We start from the raw sequence: 26,554 nt of genomic DNA, 5'->3' as shown, positions 1-26,554 counted from the left end.
CCCATGGTCAATTAACCTTTGACAAAGAGGCAAGAATATACAGTGGAGAAAAGACAGTCTCTTCAGCAAGTTGTGTTGGGAAAGCTGGACAACTGTATGTAAATAAATGACATTAGTATAGTCCCTCACAAAAAATGAACTCAAAATGGCTTAAAGACTTACATACAAGACATAACACAATAAAACTCCTAGAAGAGAACAGAGGCAAAACATTCTCTGACATAAATAGTGTCAATATTTTCTTAGACCAGACTCCCAAGGCCAAATAAAATAAAAGCAAAAATAAGCACATGGAATCTAATCAAACTTAAAAGATTTTACACAGCAGAGGAAGCCATAGCAAAAGAAAAAGGTAACCTACAGCCTGGGAGAAAACACTTGCAAACTATGCGACCAACAAGGGCTTAATTTCCAAAGTAAACAAACAGCTCATACAACTCAATATCAAAAAAAAAACAAAAAACAAAAAACCAACAACAAACAAGCCAATCAAAAATTGGGCAGACGCCTAAACAGATATTTCCCCAACAAAGACATAGAGATCGCCAACAGGCACATGAAAAAAATGCTCAACATCACTAATTATTAGAAAAATGCAAATCAAAACTGCAATGAAGTGTCACCTCACACCAGTCAGAATGGCCATCATCGAAAAGTCTACAAATAATAAATGCTGGGGAGGTTGTAGAGGAAAGGGAACCCTCCTACACTGTTGGTGGGAAAGGTTGGTGCAGCCACTATGGAAAATAGTATGGAGGTTCCTTAAAAAACTAAAAATAGAGCTACCATATGATCCAGCAATCCCACTCCTGGGCATATATCTGGAGAAGACAAAAACTCTAATTTGAAGAGATACATGCACCCCAATGTTCACAGCAGCACCACTTACAGTAGCCAAGACATGGAAACAACCTAACTGTCCACCAACAGATGACTAGATAAAGAAGTTGTTGTATACACATGAAATGGAATACTACTCAGCCATAAAAAAGAATAAAATAATGCCATTTGCAACAACATGGATGGACCTGGAGATTGTCATTCTAAGTGAAGTAAGCCAGAAAGAGAAAGAAAAATACCATATGATATCAGTTATATGCGGAATCTAAAAAAAAGACACAAATGAACTTATTTACAAAACAGAAACAGACTCACAGACATAGAGAACAAACTTATAGTTACAGGGATAAAGGGGATGTGAAGGGATAAATTGGGAATTCAGAATTTGCACCTCTTGGGGAGTTATGGAAATGTTAAGTGTCTTGATTGTGGTGGTGGTTTCATTGGTGTACACATCTATCAGAATTAATCAAACTGTACATCTGAAATATGTGTAGTTTACTATAAAGAAATTATGTGACACATTTATAGGAAATAATAAGGGGCTGTAATTCTTTACCAAAAAAAAAAAAAAAAAAGAATGCTGCATAATAAAGAAAAGGAATTGGAAGCCAAAAGATCAAGATTCAAGTCTGAACTCTACCACTTACTTAATCTGTCATTTTGAGCAAATTCCTTAGTCTCCCTGAGCTTTAGCTTCTGTATCTAGAAAAAGAGAGTCAGTAGCACTGATGGTCAGAGAGGTTAAATAGCTTGCTCAGAGTGACACCACTAGGAAGAACCAAAAGGTCTGGAATCAAATCCTGACTCTAGCAATACTGTCAGTACAACCTCTGAATAAGGTATCTAACCTTCCTAGGCCTATTACATGTTTTAGCTCCCAAAAAATATACAAAACCTAACTTCTAGAAGTTTTGAAATTTTATGAGTATTACATTACCAACTTACACCTTAAAGTAGACAGTTTACCTACAATGCTCTATATTAAATCTAATTCTACGTCTTTAGAGACTAGTAAAGAGGGAACGTGTTGTCCTCTCTGTGTACTGCAATAACCTCAGTTGAGAAATCATAAATATAGAGAACTATCAGATTTTGAGCATGTTCCTTGAGTACAACAGCAACCATGAATTCTCTTCATTCTGCAGCAATTCCAATTCTGTTTTTGAACCAAACACATTCAATATATGGCACATCAGTTGATTATTAAACTTTTATTACCTTTGCTTCATTATCTCATGTAGTCTCCCATGTTGGACACACTGTTCCTCCAAGTCATCATTTCTTCTCTGTAACTTTTCCAGTTTGTCATAGGTATATCTTTTCTCTTGACTGAGCTGAGCTATTTCAGATCTTGAGAAGTGGAAACACAGAAGTGACAGATGTTAAAGGTCCTTATTATCAGAGCATGTTTTTACTGTATAACTTTATTTTCTTGAACTCCATATGTACACATGACAGTGTCAATAAAAATTACTTTATGTAAAATAAAAATATTTCAGAAATTATAAAATGTCTAGTAGAAGGATATATACATTGCAGGAACTCAAGTGGTAGACAAATAAAGGAACAACTTGCTCTAACAGATGGCTTCCTCAGGGAACGAGGCAAAAATGATGATCAAATCCCATTGTAAAAAAGACTATCATTCATTTATCAAATATTTACTGAGTGTCTAGTATAGGCCAGCCACTATGCTATGACATGGATAACCCCAGGTCTAACTTCTATGACAGAGAGTTATTTCTTTTAATTAACATCGCTAATTTAATGGCACATGATTAAATCATATACTTTTTTTTAAATGGCAGGTCTCTGCACCGCTCCCCCCCATCTCCAGCTTGTCAATGTAATTACCAATATTTGTTTGTAGTTAAATCAGTATCAGTATTTATAACTACTTAAATATTCGTCCTTGCTGTCTAAGTAGTATATCAGGATTACATGTGCATTTGTGTACTTTTATTTTCCCCAAATGAGTGAGCTTTAGTGTAGGGTGATTGAGCGGCAAGCCGTCTTTCCTGACGGGAGATTCCTTATATCTGTAATTCTTTCTCCTATGGCCACTCCGTTTGTCAAAAGAAGGATTCTCCAGTTTTCTGCTAGTATATAACCCTAAACATCAGGGGTCCAAGAGCTGGTTGAAAGTAGAGGGGTGGTGAATCTTACCTTTCAGAATGTAGACTGTCTATTAACCCCTCTATTCTAACTTCAGTGCACCTATGTTAACCAGTGCCTGTGAGGTTAATCCCTTCAGAGAGGAAGACTCTAGTTTTCTGTGTGGAGGAGGGACAGTCACCTGGCAGCACGGGAAGGCGGGAGAGCTTTTGATTTTGGTTTCAGTCCTACGTTCCACTCCTGCCTTCCAAGTTCTTCTGGAATCCTGAGGGTAGATCAAATTTCTTCACATACAAGTACCCCTGTCTGCAGATAATTAAGATTCACCTTCCTTCACTTTGCGAAGTCAGGCACCATTACCTGAATTTTCTTTTCGTCTTCACATATTTCATTTGGGATCACAGATACCTACTTTGGTGATGGTTGATGACACTCAGGAAACATGCTACCCCTCCAGGGTCTTGGATGACGATCTCAAGTCTCAAAATTTGAAGATCAGAAAGATAGCTAGCTAAGAAAAATTATATCTTTGTCCTTGTTTTAATTAAACACTGCTCCTTACTGCCACAATCTCCTCATACTCCACTGCCTCATTGGTTGGAACTGAAAGTTTAAAACTCTTGCAAATTAAAATAGGAGTAATTAACAATTGGTTTGTTTCTTGAAGTTTATGTAATAAGACACCTGATGTAAAATTACTTCCCTTCAAAGAAAGGATTCTTCCATTAGGCAGGATAGTCTTTTTTTTTTTTCCTGGAAAAGATTTGGATTTGCTAAGGGAACTCATCCCAAGGACCAAGCTGTTTCACATGACACGAAACAATCACTTGCTTTTAGTTCACCTCATTCCTCATTTTGTTTTCATCTTGGTTCAAGTGTCATCTCAAAGGAAGCTTGCTTTGATTAATACCTTGCAGTTCTCAAAATGTCAGCACATTATCTGAAACTACCTCTAGCTTTTATGCACACATTAGCTTGTAATTTATCCCCCTGAATTGTACCCTGTGCCTCATCCTTCTTGCTAGATTACACATGAGGGCATGATTATCTCATTTTCAAGCTCAGATCAAGCACTCAATCTATATTTGCTTCTTTTAATAAGAATTTACTCATATTTGAAATATTCCAAATTAGTTAATAATGACTTATGTTTCTCTTTTCAAAATCATCCACAATATAAAAGATTTAGGGGCAATTTTTATGAGATTGTTAACTTAGTGTTCTTCCAGGATTAGTACCTCTTATCACAATATATACTCTACACTAAAATAAATTCCAAAAGGACAAAAAATATCCTAAAACCAGATTAGAAAAAAAAAAAGAATATTTACCTGCTCTCAGTTACTTTTCCAGGTAAAAAGTCACTTTTTAAAAGAAAAATCACAAAGGAAACATAGATTTTATAATATAAAAATATAAAGCATTTACACCCCAAAAATCATGTTTTCATGAGAATGTTCACTGTAGCATTGTTTCTAGAAGCAACCTTGCTCTGCAACCCAATATCTGAAAACTTAACCCAGAAATTTATCAACAGAAGATTAGTTACAGCACTTAAAAAAAGAAATATCAAGATGTTATTCTGATAATGTGGTTATCTATTGGTGTTATTTATTGACTTAAAAATATGACATATTGGTAAAAAAGGAAAATACTAAAAAGCACCATAAAGTAATCCCATTTTATAAAATAAAAAATACTTTGACATGTATACCACATATTAATACTGATTATCTCTAGGTGTCAGGATTAGAAAATTTTTTTAAGTTTTCCTTTTCTGTATTTTCTGAATTTTTACAATGGACACGTATTTAAAATGAAAAAATATAGTCATTGTGATTTCGAAAAAAATTCATAAGAAACAAAAAGAACTGGGAACAAACTTTTCAAAATAAACAAAGAAGAACACATAAAAAATGAGACGAATATTAGAAGCATCATTTAATAAAGTGCTAACCCCACTTTTTATCAAAATTTCAATTAAAAAAAGTACTAGGACTATGAACAATATTCACAGAGGAAGAAACATAAGTGGTCAATAAACATTTATAAAACATTTAATTTCACTACTATTCAAAGAAATGCCTACTAGAACCACATTACAGCCAAACGTTTATTGCATGCCTACATTATGCCAGATAGTGGAATTCATTCTTTATGCTAGTGATCTTAATTAATTCTACAAGGTAAGTGTTTATTCCCTTTTCTCTGTGAAGTAAATATGAGGTTTAATGATTTGCCTAAGGTCACCCAAACGGTGATTAGCCAAGCCCAGACACATACATTGGTCTGTTCAACTCTAAAGGGGTTGTTCTACCCACTGTGCAACACTGCCTCTCATTCCTTTTTTTTTTTTTTTTTTTTAATCTTTCACTTCTCTTTGTCACATACTGGTATGCATACATATATACTGAACAGAACTTAGTGTAGTACCTGAGCAAAGTCATAAACATCAACAGCCTTAAGAGGGTTCATAGTCTTTAGACCAGCAATCCCCTTTTAGACAACTCAAGTGAGAATCATCAAAAATTCAGATCTATGCATAAAAGTATTATTATATTATTCATTACAGTTAAAAACAGCTAACAATTCTGACTAATTATTATACACACAAATGATTCAATTAAAATGTTGGTTTCAGAGGATTTACTAATGTAGAAAAATGTTCATCAGATAATATTAAGTCAAAAAGCAGAATGCAAAACTGTGTACACAATATAAGCTCACTCACAACATAAATGTATGCGAACACACACATTTACCTACACATGGAAAATGACTGAAAGGAAATATGTCAAAAGTTAGCTGGATGGTAACGTCACAGAAAATTTTTTTCTTACACTTTTTCGTACTTATATCCAAATGCTCTACATTAAGGATATCTTATATACATAATTTCAAAAATGTGTTATTTGTAAAGTACATATTACTATCAGGTATTTTATTGCTACAGAATTTTTCTGCTTTGCATATTTTATGTGTGTGTTTTTCTTTGTTTATAATGGTAATTTGTCTACCAACTTCCAATGTTCAAGAAAAATTTCATATATGTACGCGGACATCATCTTTTATCTGTGCAGAGCCCATGACATATTGAAAGCACTAGCAGTTTGCAAGTTTCAAAGAGTAAACTTATAAGCTTCTAGTTATCTTGAGGTTACATTTGTGGCATGATTATCCTCGTGTCATATAAAAGGATAATTGACTTTAATCCATTTTCATAGAAAATTTAGGTAATTTCTAGCTTTACAGAAGCATGAACTTCTCGCTGCATTTTTATATACCAGTTATATTGTGTAATTACATTTGCATGAAGTATAATATTTTACTACTACAATTAGCATAACAGTGATAATTGCATTTTAAGGAAAAACATGACCCCTTAATTTTTTATTCTTTTAGATTCTCATTAGACTTTTGGTAACAATTAGCAGAGGCCAATATCAGTTTCTTCTTGTAGAATATAATTTTGTAGCATCCCAATCTAACATCATCTAAACATGCAAGGGAAAAAAAAACTGTTCAACGGAGTCTGTGTTCTTTACTTCAATTAAACTCACACAGTTGGATACCTACTGTTGCCAAAACAGTAATATAATTTATACATTATAGTCCACACAGTAAAACTACACTAAAAGTCATTTAACAATATTTATAACACCATAAAATACAGTGTTAAAATATATGAACTGCAATATGTACCAAAATTATAAAATTTGTTTCTCATCATCAGTGATTAAAACCAGGATCATTGCTCTAGCCTCAATACCCACAACCCTGGTGACAGATTAGAATTCAAATCTTAATGATCAATTTACAATTAACAAGATAGAAGTGAAACAAATTAAACCAACCATTATATATAACGAGACCCAGTGGACTCCCATTGTTCCTCTTAATTACAAAACGCAAATCACAAATACACAATGGGTAGTGGTAGACATCAATCCACAAGCCTAGCAATCCAGAAAGTGACAATGACAGGAAAGAAAGAAGAGAAGTAAAACCACATAAACCCAGGTCTACGCTCTATGCCCTGCTCTTTGCAGTGGAGGCACAAGTGTTGTGAGGTGAAAACCCGGCACAAGTGGGACCTTCGTTCTGCAGCTGGCAGAGGCTCAGTCCTAGCCGGGACCCAACCTTTCCCAGCTCTTCCCAGGCCACGTTTCAGATCGCACTACAAACTACACTGCAAGCATTTTACTGCTGATGCATCTAAGCGCCTGGGGAGAGGGAACACTTCCTTCACTTTGATAAAGAAAAATCACAGTTGCACCAAAGATACTTAAATATCTCCATTTACCAACTTCAAAAACAACCTTATCACTGTAATAAGCTCTCGGAGTCCTGGGGAATAAAGACAAAAGGGAGCTAACGTTTGAGTTTCGTCTAAAATCAAACAGAATGTCTATCTGGTGCTAATTAAAAGCAAAATGGAATTAATTCTCTTGTCTGATGGTCAAAAACAGGCTATATAAAATGCATGGAATTGCCAGCTCACTCTTAGTTTTAAAATGGGATGTGCCATTCACAAACCCTGGGGTTACAGACACCGCAGAGCAGCGTGGAAGGCACACAGCGCAGGAAGCACTGTCTCAGCACTGTGGAGGGCTTGCTGAGAACAGAAGCAAGAGGCACTGCCTCTCACACGATGCGACTCACGTCTCCTTGGGGAGAAACACATACAACAGACACACACGGGGAGGAACCATTTCTAAACACTTTCACAAAGCAGCCTAGCATGAGGACGGGGTAAAGAGCAAGAGTGTCTGGGAACGATGCTCCCAGACTGTCAGCTTTCCCAGTGATTCTGCAGGGGCTGTAGCAAAAGGACTAGTTCTTTGAGCTCCAAAAAAGCTATTTTAAATGGTTTAAATGGTATGACTCTGTTTTGTTTAGTATGGGATTTTGAATAACATGAAACTCTTAGACCAAAAAAAATGTTTTAAATTGTTGGTCAACATGGAATAAATACACCTACTTTCAGGAAAAATTTTACTGCAGTATTTCGAGGAAAATCTGGATTAAAACTACCATATGGTTTAAATAATTATTTTGGAGACTGAGCTTCCACAATGACAACACTTTAGAAAGCTAAAAAAACTTCAAGATTTTCTCATCTCAAAACTCAAGGAAAATGAATTATCCCAAAAGTTGAGTAGAGGGTCTGGAGAGCCTCATTCCTGGAGGGCTTCTACAAGGCTTAGTAAGTTTATAGTTTTTATATATTTAAAAAGAAACACTCAGAGCCCTTCATATTTTACAGGTGCTTTCAAAGCAAAGGTAATATCAAAATGGAACGTCTTCGTGTAGGAAGTCACAGGGAAATGAGACTGGACTGACCAGAAATTAAGAGTAAACAACTAAACAAACAAACAAACAAAAAAACCCAAATCATACAATTTATCCTATCAATTTCTTGTGAGACACACACAAAATGCATATTTTTGTAAACTTTAGGGGCCCTTAAAAGTTTTAGCAATAAGAAGTAACAATTTATCTCGTCTTTACTATTTGCTAGGTTTTTGTTTTGGATCAATTTGTAAAGTTACAGTAAATGCGTATTTTGACTCTTCAGATTCACAAAACGAGGTGCCAGAGCAGGACCTGGAACACAACCAAATCCACATTTTCCTGATCCCGTATTGCCTTGAAAAAGGTTTTCATTGTGGTATAGCCCTTACGTCTGTCTGAAAATTATGGCACTCAGACCCTGGCAAGGACAATAATAGGACAATAATACCTCGGTGAAGGGATATTCTAATTGCCAGTCAAGAGCCTTAAAATGATGCCATCGGTGACAGCAACAGCACCTGCTGGATACTTCTGTGCATCAGGCACTGTGTCAGGTGCTGTGTATACGTGTGCACCTATATATTTCTTTCTATTTCTCATTCCCACAACAATTCTCAGCGTGGGTTTGAAATGCTTTTACAGATGGAGAAGCTGAGGTGTGGATAGATTAAGCGACGTACCCAAGGTTATGAAGCTAAGTGGCAGAGCGAGATTCAAACCCTCTTCTTTCTGAATTCCAAAGTGTCTTTTACTGCACACTTCCTGTCATCAACAAAGGAACAGTCTGGAACTAGAGTCAGATCAGGATATGGGGGGTAGCACCACACTTGTCTATTTCATTCATTCGTTCAATAAATATGTATGGAGTGCCATCTGTGTGTCAGACATAAAGGAACACACTCCATTTACAGAGTAGCAGTCAGGAGCTAGGAGAATCAGAAGTGAGAGGGGCTGAAGAGAGGTGGAGGTTCAAGTTCACTAGGCCAGAACGGAGTAAGCTGATAGACCTAGAGCCTGGAAAAGGAGGTGTCGGGGCAAGGGCACAGGTTGACTCAGACTCACAGGTTAACCCTCACATGTCAAATATGTTTACTTCTCCACGGGAATTTTAAGATTAATTTTTCTTTCCTAAACTTTCCCATTATAACTACTTTGGCCTGAATTTTCTTTAGTAGTAGATATAAAGCATTATACTTATTGTAAGAAAGATCACAGTCTTTTGAGCCAGAAATATCTAAGTTCAAACTCTAGTGCTCCCACTTACTAGCTACTTAAACACTCTGAGTGTTAGTTTCGTCATCTGTAAAAGAAGATAACAATTCCTGTCTCAAGCTGTCGTGAGAACTAAATAATATATACCAAGCATATAGCATCTTTTTCTCTTTTACATACTTCCTGAATCATATCTCCTTAGACATCAAGATAAGTAAATCAATAATCAACCCCAAAGCAATCTTAACAGAATCTTTTAAGCCCCAGTTCAGAATATTTTTTCTTAAATTATTAATCCAGTTTGTTTGTTTGTATCTATGTGAAGCAAATAAAATATTTCTAGTTAGGAATACCTGCCGTTGATATATTATGAGGGTCTCTTCCATGCAAAATCATTTGAGTTTCCTAATCAAATTTCCTGAAAATACCAGGTAGTCTGGCACCCGGAGCTTTTTCCCTACCCAAACAAGATATTTAATTAGTATTTGCTAAGAAGGTGCATGTTCAGAGTACATCTGAGGTGGTTATAAGAGCTTCTGCCTTCCTGTGAGCAGAAAGAATTGAATTCATAAGTCCCAAAAGATTCAGGGAGGGGGATTCCATCAGCTAAGCCAGCTCATTGATGCAGGAACCAAAGACAGGGGTCAGAGGGATAAGATATACTCTGACTCTCGTGAAAATTCTTTCTGAATGAGACACTTAAGTCAGTAGTTAGGTTTGCTGAGCCCTGTTGGTTGCTCTTTGTAGATCTAAGTGAGTTTCAGAAAAATGCAGAAGAGAAGATATACAGATTATTTTCTCACTAGGTTATATTGTAACGTGATATTTGATTCCTAGCTAGTTAAGTGAATGATTTCTTTTGAGTTCAATTCAAAGGGATTCTGTTCAACATCATTCATATACAAGAGGAAACCACAATCCAAGCAGGTCAAATGAATTTGTCCAAGATTAGTAACTGTCAGAGCTGAGAATTCAGGCTTCTTAGAATCTAGAATATAAAATAATTCATTTATTGAGATAGCTTGATCTAAAAATATGCAGAAAAAATTCATTAAGATTCCAATCAATGGATTTATAAAAGAGCAGTACACCTATAAAATAAATGATGGCTGTTCCATTAATATAAAACAATTTTAGGAAAAGGAAAAGATGACTTTGGTTTATTTCAAAGTATCATCTAGTTTTATTTATATGTATATATTTTTTTATCTATTACCATTTGATTTAAAGACAGCTATTGTGCATTCATGGAGATGATAATAGATTAAAATATATTAGCTGTGTCAAAATAAAACTCGTTAGAATAATTGCCATCTTGACCTTTGTGTTCTGAAATTTCACAGTTTTCAACTCTGAACAGGAAAAAAGTCAAATAATAGTATGTATTCTTAATCATAAAAAAACACCAAGGCGTCTGTATGGACAATTAAGAAAATGTTCACAGAGAGAAAATATTTTTACAAGAAATATGTCAATACACATCTAATTTTAACATAAGACTACAAAATAGTGAAAATGTTGTCTTTTAAGAAAAAAAATTACAGTATTCACACAAACAATGCTCTGAAAGTATCATATAATATTACCTACCTGCTTTTCTGAGAGATTTGTTCCAGTTTCTTGGCTAATGTACAGCACTCTTCCTTTAACTTTGTCAGACATGTATTCTGGGAGGTCAGCAATGAGTACTGTTCATTTTCTAGAAAAAACAATAACCCCCCCAACATCAGATGTTTATGGCTGTAGATCTGCAGTGCTTCCCCATGGATATGGCTGACACTAGATCACTTTCAAGGTCCTAGGTCAAAGGGCTGCTCATCCGGCAAGACACTAAACCTTGTGAGACATTTATTTTCTTAATAATTACACACCAGAAACATTTTTGACTATACCAGCTTTGTGTAATTGTTAACATGTTAATAAACTGTCAGATACCTCAAGTGGAGACACAGGTGCTTATGCAAGATACTATATTTTTATTTTGGCAATTTTACTATAAAGAGAGTGTCAAAAGTTATCACAACCAGATAATTCAAAACTAAAATAATTGAAGAATTCTCTTCTATACTGTAATTTACGCTTTGCTTCATATTTGCTTTCATAGTTCACTACTCCCATCTCACATACACTTCTCTAATTATGAAGGCAAAATAAATCATTTTCCATTAATTTTTATTTCAGTGCCAACAGTGTGAGCTTCAGTGAAAATCTGATCAAAGAAACTGAAGAGAGTGTGGTATTTTTGTGCAAAATAAGAGGATGTATTCTTATGGTGGCTCAGTTAATACTCTTACCTAGCCCTCAGAGATACTGCCCAAGGCTCTGTGATCACCAGGACCCTGCTAGCAGTGGGGAAAACTACAATTCATCCTTTAATTTCCTCTTTCTGTATTTAGTGGGAAAACCACCACCAAGTCTGGTGAATTTTCGTTTCTTCTGGCCAAACACTGCGAGAAGAAAATCTACTGAAAGTGTTGGAGTGAACCTTGTGGCTCTATGCGACATTTGCCTCCTTATTAGTAAATAGATTATTTAATGAATTGTATGTTAGCAATTTTTCACCTGGAGGATAAGCAACCATTTTTTTTTTACCATGTCATCAAATACAGTATGCATTAAATCACATGAAAATTATCTTTAGGTGTAAGGTTTAATAGGCGCTTTCTTTCTTTCCAGTTTTAGCTAATGATTGGCAAAAAGCACACAGCATACCAAGCAAAATAAATCAAGGCACTAAAAATTAAGCAACATTTTTCTGGAAGAGACAGGATCAATTAAACTTTTGTTTCAATAGTACAATCAGCTTGGAGTATGTGGTGTGGAATTATAATGACTGGCACTGTCTTGTTTTGACTAACACTGTCTGTGAACACACAACTCAAAAGTGAAAGGAACTACATAATGCTCCGACGGAACAAATCAAACTGCCTATTTTCAAAGTGCATTTTACTTTCAAATTAAAGGTAAAGAGTTACTGGCCAACTCAGTCTGCAGAATAGCGCCAACGTGATGAAAGATGGCAATTTTTAGCCAAGCTGCCAGCTGTGGTCAATGCCTTATATTAGTGAATTTTAACAGCAGTTGTGAGAACTTGAAGAATGCAAAGGATTAAACATCACTCTGGACTGGGTTGGGGGAGGTGGGGAAATCATACAAATGCTAAAAATGTTCGAAGCTGCAAAGATTAAATAAAGGAACATATCAATTTGGAGCTACTGAATTACATCCAGCTGCGACAGTGAATTAAGAACCGATTAATGGCTAAAGCTTTTCTCCAGTTTGGATGCTGAAGCAAACTCATTAGGCTTTTAGAGCAGCTATAATGTGTGTACTGTGGGAACTGTTCAGCGCTATTCAGGAGGCTCTAACTGTAAGCGCGGAGCGTTTCCCGCAGAGATTCTGATGCTTTTTTCTTTATATAACATGTGTGCCTGAAAACCCAGCCAAAAACAAGCCCTTTGTTTTTCTACTTTGTTGTGGCCTCTCTCCGCTTTACGTTTCTTGAACACAGGTAAATAAACTCATAATCCAGATGGTGCAACAGATGTGAGAGCAGCACTCTGAAATCAACAGACAGTGGGCAATACTTCCCGTTTTCTCTTTTAAACGCTAACTAATATGTAATTCGGAATCTCCGGTGTAGTTAGCATCTGCTCCCTTCGGCCAGCCAAAGGTTACAGGTGTTCCTGATGTCATTTCACAGTAAGGCGTGGGCCTGGCTTGTGAGCCCGCGCCCGGGCTCTAATCCTTCCCTACCACCTACCAGTTTTGTCATGCTGGGCCTCCATTTGCTGTATCTTCTGTGTCAGCTCCTGCTCTCTTTGCTGGGCCTGAAGGGCTTGGGCCTTCGCGTCATTGCTAAAGCTTTGCTGAATGCTATCTTTTTCCAGTCTACAAGGCAGAGAGGAGACAGACAGAAATTTAATCTACAGATGCACGAACCCCCATCATTTCCCCTGCAGACCACAGAGAGCTGATATGCAGTAAATTGTTAAGCCTAAGTAGATAACAATCTCTCTACAGACTCCCCCTGACTTGAAGGGGAAAATCCAAAGAAACTTTCATTTCATACAGCATTAAACACATACCATAAATCCAAATGGACGAAAGCAAGCAACTTTAAAAACCAAAAACCCGTAACAACTGAATTAACGGTATTTTGTAATTTTAAAACACACACACCTTTTTCTATAACATTCTCAATGTTTTGTACCACCCATTCATCTTTTTTTCTCCTGAATGGTCAATATTTCCTAAAGATCTGGGGCTACAGGAACAGTATGACTCAATATACCAAACCTTAAATTCTTGAAACTAAGCTTTGTAGATCACCTCTGCTTTTCCTCTCAATCTTAAAATGGAATCTCAAATATAATGTAGGAGAGTCTATCTGGAGGCAAGTAAATGATTCTGCAGTACCACATGCATGCTTTGGTTAGATATTTGCACACATTAGGCCATTTAATTTGAATATAAATATGAAAATGAAAAACTTCATAATAAAATCTCTCTTGGGCCACACTGAAAGAAACTGCAGGGCGAGAAGCTTCTGTAGTCAAAGACAGTATCTCATCCCACTGTGACTGGATATTGACCCAATGGGATGGGTCAATATCCAGTCACAGTGGCTCCTAAAGAGAGAGAGAAACTTCCTGAACAATTAGAACCTGAAGAATGCAGGGGACCTCATCACTGGCCCCACCGTGGCTACTAACACTGTGTGCCAGCACGCATGCACGCGTGTGTGCGTGCACACACACACACACACACACACACACTAGACTGGTTCCTCATACTCTAAATGTAGGTAAGTGACATGAGGGTTTCCTTCAATTAACTGCCTTAGTTATTCCTAACTCCTAATCTCCTTGTGGGCATTTCTCATCCATGCTGCTTTAGTTTACTAATTGAGATATTTACTGTCTTGCCTTTGCCAAACTAAAAATAAACAATTCCATAAACCTATCACTACTAGTCCATGTACCGCTGTGGAACTTCAATGCACTGCCTTCTAATTATAAAGCGACATAAGGAAAGCCTGCATTGAAATCGGTCAATGCATGTGGTAATGTTGTAGTATAAAATTCCAGAATGAAAACACACCCACACCTCACTCAAATGGATCATCAGGGGTCCTCGCTAAACGTGAAACAAGGTTCCTTATGGTACTTCTAATAACAACACCCCTTGGATCTGCTCCAAGGTCTTGCCTCACACTCAGCTCCAAACTGGTACATTGAAACAAACGGATAGTCAGGCTAGGCCACTTTTTGCCTCCCCGGCCACACTATGTATTTTCTGGCCATGGATGACTTCACATGTTTCTGTGTTTTCCTGGGAGGTCTCCCCCACCTCCACCTCACCTCCCTCTGCCCCCCACCAACCCCTGGCCCCTCTGCTCAATGTATACTAGTCCTTTGGGACCTGCTCAAAATTCTCCCCCTCTCTCTCCTAAATTAACCCTTCTTTCCTCAGTGACATCAAAATACGTTGAGTATGTGTGCCTCCTACTAAGAGAGCATTCATCGCACTTTGGTTATTGGTTTATTTGTCTGTCTCTCTACACCCTGAGCCCAGCTGAGTATATGGCACATAGGAATTGGGCAGTGGATGTTTACTGAATGAACGTACACTTGCCACAGGGGGAACGAAGGCCGCGGTATTTAAGTGAGGCTGCAGAATCTGCTCGTCTTATATGAGAGGCAAAAACTTTTCAGACATGTTTTTAAAAAGAGAAGAGAATGGCTCCAATGGTGTTGCCAGCTGGAGATGCTGCTGCCGACAGGGTCAGCTTAAAGCGTAACCACCGCCAACACAGACCCCAAACTAGAGTAGGGGACACACGGAGGGGACCTAGGACGCTGAGATTCCTCAATAGCCAGGTGACCATAAAATGCATTGTTCAAAACCAATACCCATTTGAGAGTGAAAAGGGGCACAGTTAGTAATAACACCAAGATGGTCATAATCAGGAGCACCCTTTGTAAACTGCGGCTTTTGGTTCCCTTACACAAAGGGGTTGCAAGTCTCAACAATAATTTTCAGAATGAGGAGCTACCTAATTACTGATCTCCTAAATCTCCTGAAGAACGACTGTCTTACTGTAGTTCTCCCTGTGAAACAGAACAACTTAAAAGAATGCCCTACCAACAGATGTTGTTACACATCAACTTTTGTTTCTTGAATTCTTCCCCAGCTTTTATTCTATTTAAGAAACGACACATTTTATTTTTCATTGCATAGAAACATGGCATAATTTTGCTTTCCTACCTCCTTTTCATACCCTTTTCCTCCTCTGTTGTCCTCTCCCCTTGCAGGTTCTTTATGACTTAATAGGCGTTAGAACCAAAAGGGAATCTCAAATTTGTTTAATCAAATCCTCTCATATTATAGATGAAAAAAAAAAAAAAAGGGCCATAAAGAATTAGAGATCTGCTCAAAGTTTACTGTAAGTGCTGTCAAGGCAGGAGTGGGATTTGAAATATTTTGATTTAGGAAACCTATTTTATAATACTCTAGAGGTAATGCATAGTGGGTTGAAAGAATTAATAAAAATCACTCAGGTATTCAAGGAAGGGATTAGAGAAGAAGCCAAATCAATTCATTTAATATTTATCATAACTCCATTATGTGCAAGACACTCTGCTAGCCATGGGTCAAATAAAGATAGATGAATACGGCATAGTCCTCACCCTCGTGGGGAATTCAAAATGGCCAAATGAGAAAGTAGAATTTGAACTACACCACAAGAAAGGTACTAAGGGATAAAACCACCAAAGCACAGGGAAATGAGAGTTCAGTTCCAGCTGGGTGTGAGAGCCTCATGAAGGAGAGCTGGGGCCAGTCTTCCCCAACCGGTTTTCATTCAGTTCTCACTCAAAACAGCGATGATCTCATCTAACCACTCTTACAGTTAGCCGTGTTTTACAAACCAGAATGAAAGCAATGGTAGGAAAGAACTTTTCGGTTGTTATTAAAATATTTATTCATAATAGCTGAAACCTGGAAATCACCTACATGTCCATTAACTGCGAAATAGATAAATAAGTTGTGGTAAAGCCTTACAAAAGAATAGCAGGAATAGCAGCAACAAAAAGGAACAAGGTACTGTTACGTACGACACCTGGATGAATAGCAAAGGCAGAATGCTTAGTTAAAGCAGCCGGGCACCAAAGACATATACTATGATCTCATTTACATGGCATTCTAGAGAAGTAAACACTGGAGTCACAGATCAGTGTTTCCAGGACCTGGATGTAGGGGGTAGGGGTAAGGGAGCTTTATGTACCTGGGTTGATACATTTAAAGTTTTGCTACTGTATTGAAGGACTAAAGGTCTTCGATGATCCTAGGTTCCTCAGTGAATGTGGGAAGGAAACGATGAAAGCCTGGACTCTAACCTGAGGACAAGGACCTGGTAGTGGCAGTAATTTGAGGCACCAATCCTGTCTGCCATGCTTCTATTTGCCTTTTTACTGGAGACTGAAGTTCTAGCAGTAGACACAACCCTTTTGGTTAAAAAGTGTCTCCCTTTTAAGTACAATACAGAGAGCTCTGTGACAGTACCATATTGGTGTAACAAAATTTATGACACCACTTTTAACACGATTACTAGTTGAGAGCCATTCTTGATGGAATTACAGAAAGAAGCAACAGGGAGGTGTGGGGTGCTAATGTGAATTAAGACACATAATGTCCACTTGTCCCAATCTTGGTAATATTATCTTCGATCACTGGGTTGATGTTATTGGTGTGTTGAAAAACGTTTCAAAATTGGTTTGGGGGCATCCCTCATTTGCAGTGTTTACCAATTTTCAGCATAAATACTTCCACCAGGACCGATTTTAAGCTACCATAGTGACATTGCTGAACAAAGCTGGGAAGAAGTACACACAATTAGCTTACATGAGCTGGTACAAGCCAGCCTCAGCATACCATGGGTTAGGTGGTCTCTCCTGGGCTTCTCTACTGTAATGTTACTATTTCTCTCTCTGTAATTAATAGGTAATTTGCTAGAGATGCTAAGACCGTGCAATTATCCTTTTCCTCATCCAACTCTTAGCTACTAGTTTTACATCCAGTGATGGCTTTTCTACTCTTTCTTTCTTATTTATTAGTTAACATTGTGCTGTAAGAAAAAACTTGCCTTTCTCTCCCCTGTATTAATTTACTGCTATCAGCGTGGAGTCATGGATTCTTATTTTATTCACTGGGTTATAATCCATTATGATCATTACTTATTTTTATGTTCAACTCATCATAAATTTGGCTGGTGGGAGCCTCAGTTAAGCTGGCTCCTGTGTGATGTATCTCCGTTACTCTGTGCACCCCTTGCACTTCCATCCCCACAAGATGTTCCAGGTTCATCTTGTGTTCTTCTTTGCCAGGCTTGGAATCAGCATCTGCCCCAGGAGCTCTTGACCCTTTTAGTGGAAAATGATATTTAGAAGCCAGGATCTGTCACTAGCTGATGCTCACTGCTACTGACAAGTCTTTGCTTCTAGGTCACCTTAGCAGACAGAGCCAGTATATAAACAAACATAAAAATGGATAGATATGAATATGAATATTTGCCTATATGTCTCTATATGAACACATACACACACACTCAAACTGATGTCTGTAATTCTAGTCCAACAACACAAACAGAACCTAATCTTCCCTCTTTCTGTAAATGTAAGATTCTTCCTCGAAAGTGAGAAACTTGGGACCCATTATCTTTAACATACTCATTTTCTGAAACTTAGTAGACACAGAAAGTACTTTCAAAACAGCCAATCCACTGTGGGAAGCAAATCTATGAGTAACTAGAATTAAATATTTAAGTACAATTTTGTTTTAAAATGCATACACATATTTTTCACTTGATTCTTGATTCTCTTTGTGTTCTGTGAAAACCACACTTTTTTTTTTAACCATAAAAAAAGAGCTAATGGAGAGCTAATGGAGCACAACAGAAAACTCAGAGCTAGCAGGTCGAAGTATAGCATTTACCTCCTTATTACCTACGTGACCACGAGCAAGTAGCTTGACTCTTTTAATCCAAGAGCTCTTCGTGAAAATAGGGCAGGAAAAAAAAAATCCTACCTTAAAGGGTTAATAATTTCAGTAACCTATTATTTATGAATGTTTACCTTTACATATATTATTCTATTTAATCTCACACAACTCTAAGAGGTAGGTTCTCTTATTTTCTTTACTTTATAAATGAGGAAACTGAGGCCTAGAGAGGCTGTACAATTTGTTCAAAGTCCCTCAGTTATCAAGGGAAATAGTCAGGAAATTTGGGCCCACCTGAATCTAAAGTCCACAGTATGAATCTCTATGCTTCAATATCTTACTCTATCAGGGATGCAGAGAAATGAGATAAAGGATAACCAGAGTCTTATTTCAATTACCCATGTGTGTGTGTGTGATTTAATACCTATATTATCCATCTTGACTGCCCAGCCCCAAGCTAGCTCTCCTTCTCCTTTCCCATTTGTCTCACATGTTATTGGATCACTTCCTCCTACAATGACACCATCAACTGGTTGTATCCTGAACTTAGCAAAGACTGAACTTAGCAAAAACACTAAAGCACATAAATACATCTCCTGCTTCAAGCTGGCCACAGACTCTGAGAGAAGGTAAGACATGCGCATCTTACTTGGGATGTAACTGATGGAAGAAGAGACACCTTTGTTTTGCTCACTGATTTATCCCAACAGCCTGGAATGGTGCACGGAACACAGTTACGTGGCCAACAAATATTTGATGAATGAATGAATGAATGAATGAATGAATGACTGCTAAGAGACAGAAGGTACTAAGTGTCCTTACAGGCCTGCGGATCCTCCTGTCTACTGATCAGAAGAAGAGAATGGGATGTGATAATCTCTATTTTAGCCAATAATTTAATTTTGTTTTATTATTGTTATTGACAACATAAACAAAATAAAAACAATAATCAAACTAGTAGACGTTATGGGGTCTTCCACATTTGAGAAGAACCAAAAGCCCTGTACTTGTTTACTACTAACGGGGACTATGTTCTCATATTTGAGCAAATGTAGAAATACTTGCATGGAACAGATGGGAAAAGGAAAATACAAGAGGACTAGGATTCAGTAACCCCTACTTCCTCAAGTATGGAAAAAACTTCATGGCATCATACACATTTCCTAGAATAAATTATTTCTATTTTCTTCACTGCAAAATATGTCCAAATTTTAAGTACAATGTTGAAAGATGAGTTATCAGATCAGAGCATGAGTCACTTCTAAGAAAGGAAGCAGAAACAAAGGAGGTCAAATTCTTTCAAAGGAATAGACACAAAAGAAAAGAAATAATTAACAGAAACTTCCCTAAAAATGTTTTCCCTTCCAAAATATTCACTTACAGTATCTCCAAAATAATTTGAAAATGCTAACCTTCAAAGCCAAGGTGCTTGACTAGCTAGTGCCTGCTTCTACTACACCTTCTGCACAACTCACATCACTTAAGACAAAACCACAGACTCTCACCATCTCATCATCTTTCACATGTCTGTTATTTCTATGTTACAAAGCACATTCAAATGCACTGATCTCTCTATTCTTCAGAATAGTTCGATAAGGCAGGGAGACGGATATCCTTGTTTGACTCAGAGAATTAAGAGATTTGCCTGACGCCACACAGTTAGTAGTAAGTCCAGGGTCCTTTCCACCCCTGGCATTGACTTATATGAGGAGTCTAGTCCAACGCTATTGCTCGTCCAGTCAACAAACACTTAAAACACCTACCATGTGCCAGGCACAAAAGGGTGGAGATGCATCAAAGCATGCAAGACATAGACCATGACCATCCCTTCAAAGGGTTCATGGTCTAGTGAAGAAAATAGACAAGAAAGAATAACTAAATTAGTAACGTAAATATTAAAATGGGATAAATTCCTGCTATCATACAGTAAATGGGACAGGAGTAGGGGAGTGGTTACACACTGTTGAGGGAGGATTTCAGAAAGCTGAAAATATTAGAGGCTTAAAATGAGTAGTAATTAGCCATATAATGAATGAGAAGAATACTGTTTCAAGTGAAGTGGACACTGTGTGCAAAGACCCCGGAAGAAGAGAGAATTAGGTGCCTTCGGAAAACTGCAAACAGCTCTGGCACGACCGGAGGGTGGGATACATGTGCTGTGGGGTGGATGCGAGCAGTTGGTGGAGGGGAGACTGAAGAAAGAGGAGACTGGAGATGTAGGCAGGAGCCAGAACATGAAGCTATTTTTAAGGACTTCATCCCGAGGGAAATAGGGAGCCAATGCAGGGTTTTAAGCAGGGGAGTGTTGTGATCACACCCGAGCTTTAGAAAGATCGCTCTGGCGGCGGTGTGGTGAACAGATGGGGAAGGGACAACATTAGAAGCAGCGAGAGCACTTATTACTACAGCAAGAGCAAGAGCGATTTCTGTAATCGTTTCTTAGATAGAGTAGCCACCACGGGTAGACCCTGAGACCGAACAGCCATCAAAGGCACACTTGGGAATTTTCAGCCTTAAATTTTTTTTAAGCAGCTCATGAGTCTCAGAGGCGTTAGGTGCTTGCATGGATCAAAGTTCCTGGGAGAATGTCAGGCCCTCCTTACTATATTTTACAACATCATGGGCCCAATTCTAAAGACTAAAGAAGATGAACAAATATGCTATTGCATCTAATAGAGGTCAGGATTTTTGCCTTTGCACCTTCGTATTGTCAAAATATTCGTATTTCCATCTCTGACTTTTCTGTGTAAACTAATCACTTTGGACCACTCTTGCCTTTCCTTCCTGAAAATATCAGCATGTCTGCATACTCCCAATAATTAACCCTTCAGACGACTAACTAACTGCAAATTAGGCATTAGTAGGATCAATATAGGTATTATAGTGGCATTTCTGTAACCTGTCAGTGGCTCTGAGTCATTGTCAAATTACAGTACAACTGATTAAAAAGAATTTCTATTCTATTATAAAAATGTTTTTGAAATTAACTTGTAGGTTCCATTATTAAATGGGGAACATGTTGCTTACTCTGTGGCTATTAAAATGATTCAGAAATATGCTATTACTATTATATTACCATTGTTAAGTACATTTCACTGTATCTTATTTCTCAAGCATAACAGAGTAATGCTTCATTTATCTGGAATGTTGGGAGATGAGATGCTCCACAAAAGATAATTTTCCAGGCATCAGACCCACAGAAATCTGACTATATGCAGTATATGCAGTAGAAATATGTCTAAAATATACTAATTATGTGTCTGCTCCCTTAACTACACCGAATACAACAAACTCTTCATAATCGAGGCTTATACTTTCAAATGAGGTAGGCTGCTTGCTGCTGCTGCTCCCTCTACTAGGACGCTCTTAGGAATCTCTGCTCACTGTTGTATCTTTAGGAGTCTAACACAGTGGCTGGAAACAGCAGGCACTCAATACTGTTTGCTGTATGAAAGGACTCAGATGCTATTCTAAAGAAACAGAAAGCATTCAGAAGCACCGATCTGCTTCTCACAATTTTTTAATTGGTTGTTCTGCCATGATTTGCTGCCATGTTTTCTGTTTTGTTATGTTTTGACTTTTTTTAAAAAATATATAAACATGATGCTCAGGATAGTTCCATTGATTCTACACAGAAATGTGCAAGGGCTTTGCAATAGTTATTTGCTTCTTAAAGGTACTTCTTAATTTATACCTCAGTTCATGGCTGTGTGTCAAACGCCTGAATTTTCCAGAAGTCTGAGTCTGAGGAAGTGGGGAAGTGCTGTAATGAAGATAGAAGTGTTTTCATTGTTCTGAATTGGTGGCCTTTGGTCAAATATCCAGCATCTTTGTACAAAGAAATTAGAAATTAGATCTACTGACTGACCTTGGCCTGATAACAGAAACACAGTTCGCTCATTTTTGAAGCTTGATTGAGATCTCTGTAACCTCTCCATTGTTGCACAAAATTCTGGAGCTGAAAAGTGCTGCACTTAAGAAAAAACTGACCTGAGGCTAAGTTTTCAGATTCTTACTCCAGTACAGTTCTCACCCTTCTAAAAAAGAAAATCATTGTTCTTGTCACAGTAATTAGATCGTTTTCCTCATCAAAACATTCCTCCTTTTAGTCACTTTATAATACAATGTTATTTCTATCTGGCTTGTAACACTTGCTTGTCACCAGACTTATCTACATCCTTCACTGCTTCCTCTGCTTCAGCAACATAAGTGTTTGCTGGATTTGCTTCTTCCTCAAGGCGATTCTAAGCCACCGTCCTTGTCACTCCTACAGCCGCAGAGCTGCTCTTCCAATTCCTGAAAGCCTGCTTTTACCTTTACTGTAAGTCTGTATTCAAACTCATCTCTACCAGGTAGCCTGTCCTGAGCCTACCCAAACCAGAGAAATTTGTGCCCTGAAAAAGGAATATAAGCAACTAAAATCCTAAAACACATGTAAAAACAATGTCATACTTTTGGCCTTTATCCTTAGTACATAAGCTCCATTGTCAGCAGGGCTGGGATGGTTATTCCTTTGTACACAAGAAAGTGGGGGTTAAGAACACAGTTTGGTGTCAGCCCGACTCGGCATCAGAATCCCAGTACCTCCTCTTACTAGCCGTGTACGCTAATCCAGTCACTTACCCTATGACTCAGTTTCTCAAATGTGAAATGGGGTTAGAAACAGCACCTCTCCTTATAGGACTACCAGGATGTCGTGTGTAAAATACACTTAGCGTAGCACTGATACACTGAAAGTGCTCAAAAATATTCATCAGTGCCATTGTTACTGTCATCCTTACTACTTCCTAAGAGGTGACTACTCAAAATGTAACAATCAATGTAATTATCTCAAAGACTAAGAACCCTGAGGAAAGAATTTAAAACTTATGGATAAAAACTACACAGGGGGAGGTGTGGGCTTGGGCTTCGGACACACACAGTCTAGATTTGAACACTGACTCCACCATGTCCTAGCTGCGTGACATCAGAGTGGATCCTCAGTCTACGGTTCATTTTATCATTTACTAAACTGATATTATCAGAATATGTGAGATAGTCTGCATAAAGCAATCAGAAATGTCCAGCCCAGACCACCATCTGAAAGGTGTCTATATTCAACTAATGGGCTGGCATCTAATTATCTGTCAAACTTACTTTCCACCGTACTGAACATGGAAAGGTAAAGATGGGACGGGAAGAGATGGAAGAATGCATCGTGATGCGCTGCGGCTACAGCTGACTGTTCAGCTGCTTTCTCTAATCTCCTCCTCCTCCTCTCAAAGTAACAGCGCCTCAGAAGAAAAATGAGCCATGAGCCAAAGTTAGTCCTGGCTACCGGCTTCAAATTCTTTAAAAAGCTGACATGATTTTCTTGTTTGTATAGAGTGGCTCCAATAATTGTAGAAATAGACTTTAGGATTCATGACTGCATCTACGCTGGGCATTGTGGGAAAGCCAGGGAAACTGAGGAACAGAAGGGCCAGTCAGTGGCTGGTGCTGCAGCCACTGGCCACACGGGGCTGCTGAACACTTGAAACGTGGCAAGACTGAGGCGAGATGGGCTGCAAGTGTGAATACTACCCACTGGGCTGCTGTGAAGAATTAGGAAAAAAAGAGAGTAAAAGAGGTCTAATTAATTTATACTGATTACATGTTGAGATGATATTATTTTGTATATATTGGGTTAAATAACCTATGCTATTAAAATTAATTTCACCTGTTTCTTTTTGCCTTTTTAAATGGGCCTCTTTGAAGATTTTACGTTAAATACGTGGTTTGCATTTTGTGGCTCCCGTTATATTTCTACTCCACGGCGCTGGTTTGAGCATAACTCCTTTCCTCTTTCCCTATAGCAAAGCATCATTTTTAGTTCTGATGTTCCACAAATCAGAATAACTACGCTGCCAGACACTGCGAACTATAAATGCCTCATGAAGATATAAAAATCTCATAATTTTTATAAAAAAGAGAAAACTATTAAATAACACTTTTTTATCTTGATACATTTCTTATTTAAGTCAGCCAGTTACTCTTCCTTGAAAGAAGAAACAAAGAAGAATTCTGATAGAAAACTAAGAATAGCTAAAGCTGAAGTGGTCACCATACTACACAAATCTAAGCAATACAACTTTTTTCTTTTTTTTTTTTTTGTAAATCAGATTTGGATTGAGTCAACTCCAAAAATACATATTCATATTTAAAATTAAATTATAAAACATATTTAAAAATTAATCCATACAGTCAAGCTGGCAAATTATAGAAAAATGTCCAGTTATGTACATGGATTACACATCCCTAATAAGTTGATGTGCATATAATTAGAAAATCTTTATCACTTAATAGTCTTTCTACAATTGTTGAAAGGGAAAAGGCAGATTTTCTAAGAGATTCCCCCTCCCCACAGATTTCTTTCCTGATCATCAGTAATCATCCACATATCATTCATTCCTTATTTGTTTCTAGTAAGAAACCAACATTGTCAAAGTTTATCATGAATATTAGTCTATCTGTCAGCCAGTTTAATAAACTATCCCACTGCCTGGTGAGTTAATCTGTTGCCTTTGTCATTTTCACTTATTGCAAAACATTATCTGCACTTTGTGGAATACAAACAAGCTGCTGAATGGCTTCAAACCTCTACAAACATGGCTGAAGTTTATTTGTTGGAAGAAATATAATTCGAGACTCCAGAAAGGGGAATGTGTGGGAAAGCCAGGACCACACGTAAGCAAGCCCTCATGAGAATCCCAATTCCAATCATCCTTATCATTACAAGATCATTATTTTTGGAAAAATCTCACTCGAAATACTTATAAATTATAGGCACCTCCAAATGTATTGATAGAAAAATGAACACGTTATAAGTGCTCAACTTCTTGACTTCTAGAGTTGCTGAATTTCTTCAGAATATCAGAAAAGCTATACAGTGAAGAGAGGGGTATCCGCATGCCGAGAGTTTAAAGTCTATTACAGAGTCTGACTTACTGTCTCTCATATTTTAAATCTGTGCTAATAATCTCTATCAGATTCTCTAAAAGAATTTATACCTGTAATATTGAATCCCATAAAATGCTATGTGAAGAGTCAACCTTTGACAGGTGCCTAAATTCAATCAGCTGACTGGCACCTAGTTATTTACTTGTCACACTTATTTTCCAGAACTCTTAGCTGATAAAGGCAAAGTTGGAACAGCAGATGTGGAAGAACGGACTGTAATGTGGCTCTGGCGCAGCTAACTGTTCTCACAATGGTCACTTCCATTTCAGAGCACTGACTACATCTGAAGTGAAAGTTACCCACCTCCCTGCTGTCTTCCTGAATGAAAGTGAAGTGGGAGGTGGGGGGTGGGGGGTGGGGTGGGGGTGGGGGACAGGGAGTGAAGTTCCAGAGGCACCGATAAATAAAAACCCAAGTAATGGCCATGTAATAATTCTCACTTGTCCTACCACAAAATAATTTAGATTTTGTGTATTCCTCCAAACCTGATTCCTGAGAGATATGTGGAGACTTAACAGAAAAGTTTCCCTAAGTCTGACAAATTTGGAAAACAGTGAAAACTAAATCCTTTTCTAAAAAGAGTCATAATGTGTGTTAGCATATTAATAGCTCTGAGAAGCCCTAGACTCAAGAAACTGATTTAATTCAACTCTTCAAAAGGAATTTTTTTCACACCACCTACCACCATCAGAGGCAAATAGTATGATGGAGCCTAACTGCCTACCTAGGCTCCAATCTCAACTCTACCACTTGGTGGCGCTGTGACCTTGGTCATGGCAGTAACCTCCAGCTACTTCAGTTTTCTTACCTGAAAAATGGGGCTTATGGTAGAATCTACTTGGAAGGGTTGCATGGAGATTGAGTCAATGTGAATAAAGCGGTCATCATGGAGTAAGCAGTGTGTCTGAGGAGCTATCTTTACCAACACCCTCAAGAGGAATGTTCCAAGGAGTAGGAATTGCTGTTTGTAAGCTAAAGCTCTTCGCTTTTTTGTTTCAAAGAACTAGTAACCATGTGTGCAAGTCCAAAAAGAAAATTATTTTCCCTTGCAGCATTGGATTGTACAAAATTTCTACAGCAAACATTTAATGGGTTTATTCAGACAAGTCAT

General features: G+C 37.7%; 1 protein-coding gene across 14 annotated transcripts in view; it reads right to left on the bottom strand.

Moving 5' to 3' along the window:
* SDCCAG8 (SHH signaling and ciliogenesis regulator SDCCAG8) overlaps positions 1–26,554 on the bottom strand; it is a 185,785-nt gene that overhangs the window by 60,586 nt on the left and 98,645 nt on the right. For 9 of the 14 annotated variants that reach the window (XM_032466534.1, XM_032466522.1, XM_032466527.1 and 6 more), the window contains 4 exons: positions 13,229–13,356; positions 11,056–11,164; positions 3,140–3,223; positions 2,062–2,193 (listed from right to left, as the gene is read on the bottom strand). In XM_032466534.1, coding sequence (XP_032322425.1) covers positions 2,062–2,193; positions 3,140–3,223; positions 11,056–11,164; positions 13,229–13,356 — 453 coding nt within the window. Of the gene's footprint in view, positions 1–2,061; positions 2,194–3,139; positions 3,224–4,289; positions 4,323–5,250; positions 10,454–11,055; positions 11,165–13,228; positions 13,357–26,554 lie in introns of those variants that run through there. The other 5 variants (XM_032466528.1, XM_032466532.1, XM_014559994.2 and 2 more) reach the window with 3 other exon arrangements.

Source organism: Camelus ferus, chromosome 23 (assembly GCF_009834535.1).
Source record: "Camelus ferus isolate YT-003-E chromosome 23, BCGSAC_Cfer_1.0, whole genome shotgun sequence".
Classification (NCBI taxonomy): Eukaryota; Metazoa; Chordata; class Mammalia; order Artiodactyla; family Camelidae; genus Camelus; species Camelus ferus.
Note: the sequence above shows the minus strand (reverse complement) of the source record. Positions and strands in the feature narration are given on the sequence as shown.